The 14,047-nt window shown below is 39.6% G+C and overlaps 2 protein-coding genes across 4 annotated transcripts; one reads left to right on the forward strand and one right to left on the reverse strand.

The window, feature by feature from the left end:
• Window positions 1-506: 506 nt before the first annotated feature.
• On the reverse strand, window positions 507-5,260 carry LOC107044517. 2 transcript variants are annotated; one of them, XM_015266429.1, is made up of 3 exons: window positions 5,011-5,260; window positions 1,870-2,688; window positions 507-1,379 (listed from the first exon to the last, which is right to left on the reverse strand). In XM_015266429.1, the coding sequence occupies exons 2-3, from the start codon at window positions 2,653-2,655 to the stop codon at window positions 1,092-1,094; spliced, it is 1,074 nt and encodes a 357-aa protein (XP_015121915.1). In that variant the 5' UTR covers window positions 2,656-2,688; window positions 5,011-5,260; the 3' UTR covers window positions 507-1,091. The 2 variants fall into 2 exon arrangements, with proteins under 2 accessions (XP_015121915.1, XP_015121914.1); XM_015266428.1 differs by lacking the exon at window positions 5,011-5,260 and adding an exon at window positions 4,387-4,450.
• On the forward strand, window positions 4,849-11,124 carry LOC107044518 (palmitoyltransferase ZDHHC6). Of its 2 annotated transcripts, none has more exons than XM_015266430.1 (7): window positions 4,849-5,018; window positions 6,977-7,158; window positions 7,227-7,311; window positions 8,315-8,589; window positions 9,189-9,401; window positions 10,351-10,538; window positions 10,638-11,124. In XM_015266430.1, exons 1-7 carry the CDS (start codon window positions 4,964-4,966, stop codon window positions 10,771-10,773), a joined length of 1,134 nt encoding a protein of 377 aa, XP_015121916.1. In that variant the 5' UTR covers window positions 4,849-4,963; the 3' UTR covers window positions 10,774-11,124. The 2 variants fall into 2 exon arrangements, with proteins under 2 accessions (XP_015121916.1, XP_015121917.1); XM_015266431.2 differs by lacking the exon at window positions 4,849-5,018 and adding an exon at window positions 6,096-6,216.
• The last annotated feature ends 2,923 nt before the right edge of the window (window positions 11,125-14,047 follow it).

Below are 14,047 nucleotides of genomic sequence, written 5' to 3' on the forward strand. Positions count from 1 at the left end.
ATTCCCTGATCAACAAATTTGTTCGATTGTGAAATTTTGCATTTATCTTGAAAACGAGTCATTTTTAGGGAAAATATCAGAAAATATTTTTTGTAGAGAATTGAATTTCCAACGAAGAACGTCTTATGACGCTTTCTCCTAAAACCATTCGTTATCGAGATAATTGAATATTTACCAAAATGTAAATTTTTTTTTATCTTTTGCCACTTCTCTACTGAATTTCATTAGTTGTGGAATAATGAATTCCTCGTGATGAAAAAAATGATATTTGAACGGACAACAATGACCTAACGCGAATAAATTACGTTCGAAATAAGCAAGACGACCAATCGATGAATTTTTTACTGTAAATACGAAAAACTCGCGATTTTGAAATGGTCTCTCCATGCAGATTACCTCGAGGATTACTTTGTGCATTATTTTCGCCCTGGTAAGTAATGATAAACCCAATAACCACTAACATGAAGAGAACCACAGGAAAATGGAAGAATAATTAGTCTGAAATGTATCAAACATTCACTTTAAATTTATTTACCTCCAGAATTACCTCATAAATCCAAAATATCTCTTTACATCAATCATCATCTCTGTATTCCATAGATAAATTGACACAAAATATTATCACCTGATTTTTAATTCTCACATTTTATCTCCATTTCAAGGGGTAAAACGGCATTCAGTATTCGAAGGCCATTCGATGAAAAATAGGAAGAGAATAAACTCGGACTGATGACTAACTATAAAACGACAGATTTATTTTGAACAAAATAAAACGAACAAACACGAAAACAATAATACGTAAATCTTAAGTCAATATTGAACTCTCTGTTTTGATGAGAAATATATCATTGGAGGCATAAGAAAATTTCGTTGTCTTCTCATTTGATCCTCCCTATTTTTTTTCATTAATTTCAGGGTGAGATTGACATTCACAAATTCAGCACGTTCGTTACAAAATAATTAATCTCGAAGTGGTAAAAAATAGAATTCATAAGCGTTAATTGATATATTAAAATTGAGAATTATAGATATTTTATGGGAAATCATTAAATGATTGAGATTGAGTTATTACTGTTTATGAATTATGATTTTTAGTATCTGAGGGGACAGCTCTTGACCCCTGGCTCTGGCTGCACGTGGATTATAGGACCATCAGTCATCCTCGTGATCAAGGGCTGGAGCTTCTCCTCGTCGACTTTTCCTCGTAATTTCAGTGTCAACTGGTTCTCCACGAATTCAATCAGTGATTCGTTCTTGTAGCCATCGACCACCATCGTCAGGATGTAGATGGCCTCTTTGACGAGGGGGTTCTCACGGTCGCAGAGGTTGTGGAAGGCTTTCATGGCTTCTGGGTGAATGTCCAGGAGATGCTCCACGATCTGATTAAAAAGACAAAAAAGCTTAATTCAATTGCAAAAGATTTTTCTGCAGTTGACATCAGGAATTTCAGTTTCATTTTCGTAATTGTCATTTATCTCGAAAACGAGTCATTTTAGGAGAAAGTATGAGATAATCTTTTTTGTAGCTTATGAAATTTCTAACAAAAAATGTTATATGAGATTTTTTCGTCAACCCACTCGTCACCCAGATAATGAAACATTTAAAAAAAGTAAAAAAGATGACTTGTTCCATCTTTTTCAAAACTTCATTCAACATTTTCGCATTTATCTCACGAACTACTGATTTTATAAAAAAACATGAGAGAACTTTTTTGCAGCTGACAAAATTCCCCACAAAAAATGTTCTGTGACATTTTCTCACCCACCCACTCCCCCTCAAGATAATCCGCCTCCAACAAAACCAAAAAAAAAACATTTTCATTTTCTTCCAAACTAATCCCAAAAAACGTAAAAAAATAAAAATACTCACCACAACCTTCTGCCTCTCAATCTTCTCCTTCAGCTGCACCAGCGCCATGCCATAGTCGTCCCCCAGATCCCGAGGGGAGAGCAGCAGATCCTCCTCTGACCCCAGAGCATTTTTGCTCGCATTCCCAATCATCCTGGCAAGACAGAACATGGGATCCTCCTCACTGGAGAAAAATAAAAAAACTGTTGGTCTCCTGGGGTTCCTGATGACCTCGGCGATGCCTGCCTCCAGGTCCCTCCAGATGGTGAGGCACTGCCCCTTGAACTTGGCCTTGATGAGGTCAATGTTCCTCCCCAGGTTGCCCAGAGCCTTGAGAATGGACTCCTCCTTGCTTAATTGAGGCTGTTGTCCCTCAGGACTGGACACACTCTTCGCGTCTGAGTGCATCGTCCCCAGGATGATGCCCACGACCACCAGGACAGCCACACATACCCAGCAGACGAAATTATTCCCCTGATGTTGGACCTGTTTTCCAGGGACTCGAGGCGAGGCCTTCGGTCTCTCGATCTGATCTCGAGGGGTCGAGGTGTTCCTGGGAGTTCTCTTCACCACGTCAGCGGTGCTGGACGTCCCCTGGGGTCTGGAGACCGTTGGGGATGGCCTCCTGGGGGGGGAACGCCGAACGTCGTCCGGGGAACCCTCGGATTCAGATTCACTGCTGGTCTCACATTCTGGCTCTGTGGGGGTCCTCGATCGCTGCCTGCGGGCTCGCGGGGATTTGGGGGGTGTGTTCTCGGGGTTCAACATCCTGGGGAGGGGCCGCCGGGGCGCGGGACCTCTCGGCATCAACTGGAGGTCGAAAATCCTGCGGGGGTTCTCCTGATTTGGAGAGAAGAGAGAAAATGAAGAGGGAGTTTTTTTATGAGGAGGACATTTTTCAGTCATTTATTTGTTTTTATTGAAGGAGGGAAGTCGGTTGGGAGTGAGGGACATTTTTGGGGGGATTTGATGAATTAAAGAGAGAATTTTTGAATTTTTTTGGGGGGGGGGACTTTTTGGAGTGAAGATTAGTGCATGTTTAATGAGAGAAAAAAAATCAGCTAGACCTTTTGGTAAATATCTTCGGAGCTACGGGATTTATGAGAAAATGTCAGAGGAAATTTTTGTAAGGAATTTAATTATCTAGAAGAATGGTCTGAAGACGTTTTTGGCTAGAACCGACGGTTAACAAGAGAATTGGCTGTGAAATAAACGATTTCATGTTTGGAAAATCAGGGGAGAAAATTTGGGGTAGAATTTTTGTTAAATATCTTCGGAGCTAAGGGATTTATGAGAAAATGTCAAAGGAAATTTTTGTAAGGAATTTAATTATCTAGAAGAATGATCTTGTGACATTTTTGGCTAGAACCCACGGTTACCAAGAAAATTGGATGTTAAATAGACGATTTCACGTTTGGAAAATCAGGGGAGAAAATTTGGGGTAGAATTTTTGTTAAATATCTTCGGAGCTAAGGGATTTATGAGAAAATGTCAAAGGAAATTTTTGTAAGGAATTTAATTATCTAGAAGAATGATCTTGTGACATTTTTGGCTAGAACCCACGGTTACCAAGAAAATTGGATGTTAAATAGACGATTTCACGTTTGGAAAATCAGGGGAGAAAATTTGGGGTAGAATTTTTGTTAAATATCTTCGGAGCTAAGGGATTTATGAGAAAATGTCAAAGGAAATTTTTGTAAGGAATTTAATTATCTAGAAGAATGATCTTGTGACATTTTTGGCTAGAACCCACGGTTACCAAGAAAATTGGATGTTAAATAGACGATTTCACGTTTGGAAAATCAGGGGAGAAAATTTGGGGTAGAATTTTTGTTAAATATCTTCGGAGCTAAGGGATTTATGAGAAAATGTCAAAGGAAATTTTTGTAAGGAATTTAATTATCTACAAGAATGATATTATGACATTTTTGGCTAGAACCCACGGTTACCAAGAAAATTGGATGTTAAATAGACGATCTCGCGTTTGGAAAATGAGAGAAAAAAATTTGAGTTGGACTCTTTTTTAAATAACTCCGGAGCTAGTAAATTTATGAGAAAATGTGATAAGACATTTTTGCAGGGAATTTAATTATCTAGAAGAATGGTTTTATGACATTTTTGGCTAGAACCCACGGTTACCAAGAAAATTGGATGTTAAATAGACGATCTCACGTTTGGAAAATGAGAGAGAAAAAAATTTGAGTTGGACTCTTTTTTAAATAACTCCGGAGCTAGTAAATTTATGAGAAAATGTGCTAAGACATTTTTGCAGGGAATTTAATTATCTACAAGAATGATATTATGACATTTTTGGCTACAACCCACGGTTACAAAAAAAATTGCATGTTTAACAAATGATTTCATGTTTAAAAAATACCACGAGAAATTTTCAACTACTCTTTGCAGCATATCCTTACAGCTAGTACTTAACATCAAATCCCCCAAAACATTTCCTCCAAAAAATTATTACTATCAATCCCCCCGCTACGAAACCCCAACCCCCGTCTCCCCAATCGCCAACCCCAGAAATCCTCAAACCTTCATTGAAAAAAAAAAGACTGGAGCGCTTGTCCTCCTCCTCACAACCATTTTCCGGTCTGAAAAATTAGCTGATAACCTCAATCACCGGACAAATCTCGAACCCCTCGCGACGATAAGTCCGAAAAATAGTCCTTGAAAATCCTTCCGCGTGTTTACATTACATTACATTGAATTCTACCCAACAAAAGTTGAACCGAACAGCCGCGAAGAAATGTCCAGTGCTGCCAACCCCCGGCCAGAAAAATCCGAGGGGTCGCGGACCCCCGAGTGTTTCCATTCGGCCGATAAACAAAACAAAAAAGGTGTATTTACGGTGCTGTGTTTAGATCATCACTTAGACCAAATTTTGAATTCGAATGGAATTGGTGCTGCCCTCTAAAGTGTTTTCACCAGGCAACCAATGAGAAAAGAGAAACAGTTACTAGAGAAGAATTGGCACTCGCCTCTACAAGAGTGAGAGGATAAAGCCACTAGGATTAGAAGAAGAAGGAGAAAACAAAAAATTATTTGTTGTGGGATAATCCCGGAGCCGGGGGATGTTCGGAATTTCGTGGGGTCCTGTGAGGTTAGAAGAATGTGCACCGGTCCAATGAACAGAATTTTCCACTGGGGGCCACTTACCGCAATCGGTGAGTCTTTTTATCCTCGATTTATCTCGCTGGAGAGTTCTCGCGTCGGGTCTAGGTTATTTCGCGAGGGTTTCGCGCTGGGGGTGCAGTCGGAGGGGCTCAGGGGCGGGGGCTGGACCTCCGGGGGGTCCTGGGGGCCGTCATTACTCGGACGAGGGACTGGTCGCGTTTTTTAGGGGGTTCGGGGGACTGTGCGGCACATGAGGAAAAATCACTGAATCACGGTTACGTTTCGGCTTCGGTTTTTTATGGACGACCGACGTCATGCGCCGGTTTTCAGCGGGAATATTCAATTTTAGCCCGCGAATGGAGCAAAACTGGAGGGCAGGGCGGGCAAAATGGAATAGGGTGGGTAAAACGGGATAGTCTAATTTTGCACAAGAAAATTATAAATTTCTTAAAATCATAAAGATATTCTCTACTCGTGTAATTTGGTTCCTTTTTCCTCCCTTTTATTGATTTCTGATCGATTTGCTGAAATGTGGGAAAATAATTTATTAAAAACGGATAATGAGTGCACAAAACTCAGTGATCAGGGTTCCACCACTTCTTATTATGGCACAATTCATCATTCCATTTTATTATGACAATTCATCACAATCTATTTCATCACAAGCACAATTTATTACAACATATCTCATCGCAATTTGAACTCATCACAAATCTATTCATCACAGTTATAACAAAACATTTTTAAATACATTACCAATTACCAACACGTTTGGCTCAATATAAGATCAGTATCAAAAACATGTGGAACGATATATGTTTGGAGGGAAAACTGAATTTAGGGTGGATTGGGAAAGGGGTAGTGGAAAGGCCGGTGAAAAACGAACGCACTGAGTCTATAAAAAATATATTGATTTATTCGGTGGAATCGAACCACCTCAGCGTCACTTGTTACACTCTGTTAATTGTCACTTAAATTAATTCAAACTGTTCTGAATTTAACACTGGAGATTTTCTGAATAATATACTGAATAATAGGAGACTGTACTGAGAATTTAAATAGGAGATGTACTGATAAATAACTGCTTCGAACGAGTGATGTACTGACGCCGTTCGAAGGTAAGGCTAGTAGCTACTAAGAGCTCCTAAGGTGCGATACTGCTCTGTACAATGATCTGAGACTAACTAACGCTGAGATTCGGTGATTGACTAGGCCTGACCGTTGACCCAAGGTTTCCCGAAGATTTTCGTAAGTGGCCGATCTGTGGTCAACCGTTGATGTACTGAATTTTAACTACGTTTCAAACAATATAAACACACATCTTTCAAGAAATTATTGAATCAAATGAATCAACTGATTCATCACAAAACTCCATAATCAATATATTGATTGCCATTTCGGGCAACTACTCACCATTAGAAATTGAATTTATATATAGAAATGATTGATTAGAAAAAATATTGTTTATGTAATGAATAATGCTGTGATGAGTTTCTCATGTGATGAGCAGCGCTGTGATGAATTAATCATGTGATGAAAAATAATGTGACGAATTGTCCATGTGATGAATTTTAGTGATGAAACGTGCCGTAGCGCAGCGTTTCCAATCGTTTTTGAGATATGAAATAAATATGAAATCTTAGTATAGAACCTCTTCTAGGAAATTCATGAGAATTTATGGACCAGAAACCGTGTAAAATGGTCGTATCTCCACTAATCTTCCAGATATTGATAAAAAAACTGTTGAAAACAAGTGGTAATAGTAATTTTTTCATACATTAATAACAATTTTCAGTATTTATCGAATTTTCAACAATCCCATTTTGCCCCGTGAACCAAATTACAATAATCGAGTGAAAAATGATGCCGAATTATTATAATATTCGGCTCGAAACTAGTGATATTGTAAGAAAAATTGGTCCCTCTAACGCGTGCAAAACGATCATTTATAAATCTTAAATTGTCATTTCTTCATGTTAAAAAATATGAAACCTTCGAATTGTTTCAGCAATAATAAAAATCATAACCCTGATGACAATTCACTGCAGTAGACAGTGGTGGTCCCCCCAGGAGAGCATCTCCGGTGCCGCAAATTTTTTACTATTTTTCAGCCTAAGTGGATCAACAATTTACCACTTTATCACAGCAATCTACGAGGGACCGGGCTATCTCCCCCTGAAATGGATGCCTGTGAGTTCAAAGGCCCTCAGCAAACCCCTGGCCCTCAGTGCTGTACATTAAAGCTGTTTTCCTTGCAGGAGAAGCTGGAAGATACTCAGTATCTGCAATTCTGCAGAATATGCGAGGGCTACAAGGCTCCGCGCAGTCATCACTGCCGCAAATGTAATGAATTATTCATTTCTGTACTACCCTGTGCTGTAGAGCGCATCCTCATACTAAAAAACAATTACATAGAATACCAGAAAAGTCGTAATTCATTAAAAAAATCGTTTATTTTATTTTGTTGTTTAATGCAAAGTGGAAACGGTAGCAGAAAACGAATGCAGAAAAAAATTTACAACAGTTTTCTTTTTGATTTCTATTACGCAAAAAAATTGTAGAGGGTCAAATGTTCTTGAGGGTCAAACGGGAGGGACCAGTGGACTGATTACTTCACTCGTCTCTCCTGTTTGAACTTCTTGACCCTTCCGCCTGTCTCTCCCATTTGACCCTCAAGAAAGTTTGACTCTTCTGACCTCTTCGTTCGTCTCCCGTTTGACCTTCAAGACTGTTTAACCCTTAAGGTCCACTTTGCCCCACCCTTCCCCAATATCTTAATCAAAATTAAAAAAAGAATGCAGAATCAAATTCAGATAACTTTTTTTCATCTCTATTACTAAAAAAAATGATGAAGGGCCAAATATTCTTGAGGGTCAAACGGAGAGACAGGTGGAGGGTCAAATATTGTTAAGGGTCAAACGGGAGAGACGAGCAGAGTGATCAGAAGGGTCAAACGTTCTCAAGGGTCGAATCGTCTTGAAGGTCAAACAGCCGTGAGGGCCAAACGGGAGAGAAGTGGAGTGCCCACTTCACTCCCATTTGACCCTCAAGAAAATTTGATTCTTCTGATTACTTCGCTTGTCTCCCCCGTGATGAAGGGTCAAATGTTCTTGAGGGTCAAACGGGAGAGAGGTGGAAGGTCAACTATATTTAAGGGTCAAACGGAAGCGACGACTCGAGTCATCACTTCGCTCGACTCTCCCGTTTGACCCTCTTCACCTTCCTCCTGTCCCTCCCATTTGACCCTTAAGACTGCTTGACCCTTAACCAACGAAATACGCTACCGTTCCACTTTGCCTCATCCTCCCCTATTTACGAATGTATTTATGAAGAATGGAGATTTCAGGTGGTCGTTGTGTCCTCAAGATGGACCACCATTGTCCCTGGATAAACAACTGCGTGGGTCACTACAATCACGGGCATTTCGCAGCATTTTTAGCGAGCGCCGTCGGCGGATGCTGTGTGTCCACTGTCATCCTCGTTTGCTGGCTGCTAACAGTTTTATCGAGAAGAAATATCAATTTTCCTCCACCGTCTGTGTTCACTCTAGTCATTGTGGTCTTCACTATCGGCCTTTCTATTGGAGTCGTTCTGGCTGTGGGAATGCTACTCTACTTTCAAGTGAGTCGATTAATTCTCGGCTTTAAACTTAATTTGTACGGAATATTTTTGCAAAAATTTGGCAATGTCTGGGCAACATTAGGAGTTGCACATTTTTGAGGGTCAAATGGGAGAGACGAATGAAGTGATCGGAATAATTCGACTTTCTTAAGGGTTAAATGGGAGAGACAGGCGGAGGGTCAATCGGGAGAGTTAGGTGGGGTGGGGGGAGGGGGGTTAAGAGGGTCAAACGGGAGAGCAAGAACGAAGTGATGACTCCACTCGTTTGACCCTTCATCGTTTAAGGGTCAAACAGTCTAGAGGGTCAAACGGGAGAAACGAAGCGTCAAGTGGGAGAGACAGGCGCAAGGTCAAGGGGGTCAAACGGGAGCGACATTTGTTGTTTAAGAGTCATGGAGTACTGAGGGTCAAATGGGAGAGACGAAGAAGTGATAAGAAAAATCAAACTTTCTTAAGGGCCAAATGGGAGAGATGAGGGGAGTCATCATTTCGCTTGTCTCTCCCGTTTGACCCTCAAGATTGACCCTAAAAACATTTGACCCTTCATAATTTTTTACAAAATCATTATCTACACCAAAACATATTCAAACCCATTCTAGTTATCAGCGATTATTCGCAACACAACAGGCATTGAAGACTGGATACTTGAGAAAGCCAAATACCGAAGGATGGGTACGAAAGATAAATTCATTCACCCTTACTCAATAAGGTGGGGCGTCAACGTCAGGCAAGTGCTCAAGTGGCACTGCGAGCCCGATGGCAATGGCATTATATGGCCGGTACGGGAGGGCTGTGATCAATATACACTCACGGTAAGTGCCTACCCCATGAAAAACATTTCAACAGAGAGATGAGAAATGCGAGGCAAGTCCTCACGGATTCCATCTATTTCATCTCAATCAATAGTTGATTGGAAGGCGGGTGGTGGTGGGGGGAGGGGTAGAAAACTATTTGGAAAATTGCGTCGATGTTATCGGAAGTATTGAAAAATCTGGGGGCAGGTCTGGAATTGATTCATTCTGTCGTGTTTTTATTTTTTGTGAAATTTCCAATGTTTTATGTCAGGGTAACTAATTTTCGCCTCAGGAGTTTGAATATGCTATTTTTAGATGCGGATGTATGCATGCGTGTATGAGTATGTGACCGATTGTTTTTCGACGGTGACTGAAAAAATAATTGTTTAAATGAATACGATTGTGATTTAAAATAATCTTTCCAATACCATCTTGATTGAGTTCGATCATGAGATTGGATTGGATATTTAGAGAAAGGCAAAAAAATGTTGTAATCAATGATGGAACAATGTTGGCTGCTAATGTTGGCCACCAACATTGCAAAAAATTGATGTTTTACAGTGAACGTTGGGCGAATGTCGGCTACCAACGTTGGGGGCATGTCGGTTACCAACGTTGGACCAATGTTGGCAATCAACGTTGGGGGGATGTCGGCTATCAACATTGGGCCAATGTCGGGGAAATGTTGGCCAGCAACGTTGGGGGAATGTCGGCTACCAACGTTGGGCCAATGGTGGCTACCAACATTGACAATGAATCATTGAATTCAATTTAAAATACATCGTCATAGAAGTTCCATTCAGAAGCAAACTGCCAATTTATGAGCAAGAGTATATTGGCCACGTCACGAGGAAAACAATTTCCCATTTGTTTTCCTGTATGAGCAGTGAAAAACGTCGTTTTCTTAAAGGAGAACAGGCTAAAATGCCACACGTCACTAATGTTTTCAATGTTTGTCAACCCTCAGAGGGAGCAGGGTTATCAGAAAAAGGAGAAGCGTCGTAGAGCCAGGATATATCGAGTGATATCCAAGGTATCTGGTTCCTGGATACCGATCACGTATGGTTGGCGGGTTGTTTGTCACCCGCCATGCACGGACGAGCCAAGGATCAGGCTCGATCCCGAGGATATTGTCACCGTGACCCGATGGCGACGGTAAATTTTCTTGCCCCCATTCCCCTTTGCCCCGTAAAAAATAGGAAATTAGGGTGTGAAAGAGGAAAAAAAGAGTCATCTGATGCTGCAAAATTTCAGACATTGGCTGTTCGGCGAGAAGATGCAAGAGACCGACGATCCAAAGATACGTGTAAAAGGATGGTTCCCACGTACGAGTGCAATCGAGGTCGTGGAAAACGAGGAATACCCCGACTCCTTCTCGAAGGACGACTGAAGATTGTCATTGCGTAATCCAACGAATTCAGCTCTCTCATAAATATCATCACATGCGTGTTGATCAGCCAGTAAATTTTCACTGTTGTTTTTATACCATTCGTTTACTATTTTTTTTATCGGGTTGTTATTCACTGCATTCGAGGGGGCATTCAGGATAATTGTAATTACGTGTAACCCATGATTTTTAATGAGTTGTTATAATGGTATACCGTTGGATTTCCAAGGACGAATGTGTCTGGAGGTACGTTCCCTTGACGATTTCCGCGGAATTATGTTTATTCTAATTATCTACTTAAATACATCTTCGATATTGAGAAAATTTTTATGCAATTATGTTGTTTCATTACGAATGTAGTAAAATAAAATCATTTTTAAACTAATATTTTCATTCGTTTCCAGAAACTTCAATGCTCAACTTGTTTTTTGGTTTCCTTTCGGGGCTTACGACGACTGACAATACTGATCAGTGTTCAAAAAACCACAAAAAATCGGACCATTCGTTCACGAGAAATCGTTGACCAAAATTTTGACCACATACGTACAAAGTAACACACATACACACACACACACACACCCACAGACATTTTGTTAAAAACTATCGAGGAACATTAGAAATACCTTGAAACGTGGAGATATCATGGAAAATCGATTTTTCATTTTCGGGGGCATTACAATAACTTCCCTGCCCGGGAAGTTAAAAATAATAATAATCCATTTTTTTCTTGACTCTGAATGCTCTACATACAGCGGTTCGAATACAACCGCGGGAAAATTTTTTGTGGGGTTCGGTGAAGGACAGAAGGGTTTTGTAACGTAAAACACTCGGAATTAACGTATACTGTATCGAATTGAATTTATTCACAGCGAAAGTAACTTTGATTTATATCATGAGAGCTGGAACGAGAGTGAGCTCCCGCGACAGCGGTATTAGATCATCCGATCGAGGATGTCCGAATTATTACGAATCGTCGCGAGGACGTCTTGCGACAAGGGCAGCGATATATCGGCGACGCGTGTCGCGGTACGAAATTCGGTTGCTAAGCCGAGCTCGAAAACAATACATTGAAATGGTGTGAAATAAATATAAAAGTAGCTTCGCTACATTTTTTCTCCTTCAATAGTCATTTGCTGTGGTTTTCATGAAATATTCTCATTCCAAGTAAAGCTGATGCCGAAAAAATACTTATCAGCAACAAATTGATTATTTAAACAATATTTACAGACATTTTTGGGAATATATGCTTTGGATGATCCCCACTGGAACCGAAAAAAATATATCTCTCAAGGAAGTCCCTGGGATGTATTGAAAATGGCGTATAGTACATTTTTTACGTCTATCGATTGTTCCATGAGAACGTTTATGGAACTCTAAACGAGGAAGAAAAATAAGCAGTTATTTTTTTCCCACCTCACAATGATGAAATTCTCTCGAGTAATATTCTCAAACGGGCATTAAGCCATACGCGTCACAATTTAAATAATGTTGTGTCGTTGAATAAAAAAATATGGTGACAGAAATTATCCAATATTCTTGCAAAAAAAATTGTTTCAAAATAGTCTCAATAGAACTCATAATATAGGTATCACGTTCGTCAAAACTGTTGTTAACGAGAGTTGAAAAAAAATCAATAGCTCAAGAGTGGGAAAAGCGTAGACATGCGAGGAAAAATGAGTGAGTGAAACAGAAAACATAGCGACGTGGGGGAGAGGCCGAGTGGAGCCTTAGCGATATAAAAATATGAAAATTGCGCGCTGGCCGTACCCTGTAACAAAATGTGTGACTCGAGGGATTATACCTGTGAGTGCACGCAATCGGATACGACTGTCACGCAGAGCTTGTTCCAATTTTTTCACTGTATATTACTTTTCTGTTTGATTTGACGTGAGCGATGAAATAGACTTCAATCGCATTTTCACATGCATGAGGGGAGACAGGACTAAACGATGCGCCACTCCCCCTTATGCCGCAGAAGATTTCTCGCTCAGTCGTGGAGGGAATAGTAACACGATTCTGTTTACTTTGATTCCGTTCGTTTCGTTTTATTTTCGGGGAATTAAGGATATACTAGCATCTTTTACAGTTTGGTATATAGATTTAACTATTTTCACTCATCAAACTTGTCACTTAAATTGCGTGAGAAAATTTGAAAAAAATCATTAATATTCCGCGTCATTCAAATAACATTTTGCACAGAATTGTTTTTTTAAACATTCATTGTTTATGAATAAATATTTGAAATTGTTTAAACTTTCGAAAACATTATTTTCTAGGCATGAAATCGATTTCTGATAAAATTCTGAATGTGAGATAATTTGAGAAAATTGATTTTTTATAAATTATTTATTGAAAATGTTCGTAATTTTAAGAAAATTTTACTTTTTAAATTATTTTGTCAATCTTTCTCCGAAAGTAAACTCTATTTTTTTTAGATTTTTAAAATGTTTTCTAACGGCTCAATATCGAGATTCAAATTTACACCTGCAGCGTTCAAATAATAAAATCATCGTAAAATGTCTGGAAATTTAGAGTCAAATGGGACTCAAATGAAAGCTCTGATGTTCGACGGCAAAAGTATAAAAGGATTTCACTGGAGAAAAAATAGTCAAAGTACTTGGAGATCTTTAAATCATTCCGGAATCATTCATGTCGATTCCAGAGATCATATCTCTTCCTGTTCATGAATATTCAATGTTTGATGATCGTTACATGTGTCATGCGCGCACTTTGTTGTATTTTTTCTTCGTGATTGATTGTTTTCCGAATGCAAAACATCTTCATTTGAATAAACTGCTTTCACAAAAAAATTAATACAGGCGATTACGTAGAGAAAAACAGAAAAAAATTATGAAAAGTCGAATGTTTACAAAATTGGGAGATTAATTGCTATCGGTAACAAACCCATTCGTCTCTTACCACAATAGTCTAATTAATCGCTGAACCTTCCGACAATATAAATTATATGAAAACTAGGGGGCTTCGCCCCCTGCTCGCTTCGCTTGCCAACCCCGGGGGGCTTCGCCCCCCCGCTCGCTTCGTTCGCTCCTCCCCAATCCAATTAGGAGGTCAAGGAGAGCCTACAATTCTTTATTTTACAACAATAACAACATAACAACAATTCAACATTTTGTCATGAAATGTATAGCTATATACGGCTTTATTGGAATATACACGGCTTTATATTAAAATATGGAATCAAATTCATGAATGCGAACCTGTTGAGAACAACTAAAATGGTAATATATATTTCATTCCCCCCCACCGCGATTGACCC

This window comes from Diachasma alloeum, unplaced genomic scaffold, assembly GCF_001412515.2.
Source record: "Diachasma alloeum isolate Michigan unplaced genomic scaffold, Dall2.0 Dall_scaffold_00753, whole genome shotgun sequence".
NCBI lineage: Eukaryota > Metazoa > Arthropoda > Insecta > Hymenoptera > Braconidae > Diachasma > Diachasma alloeum.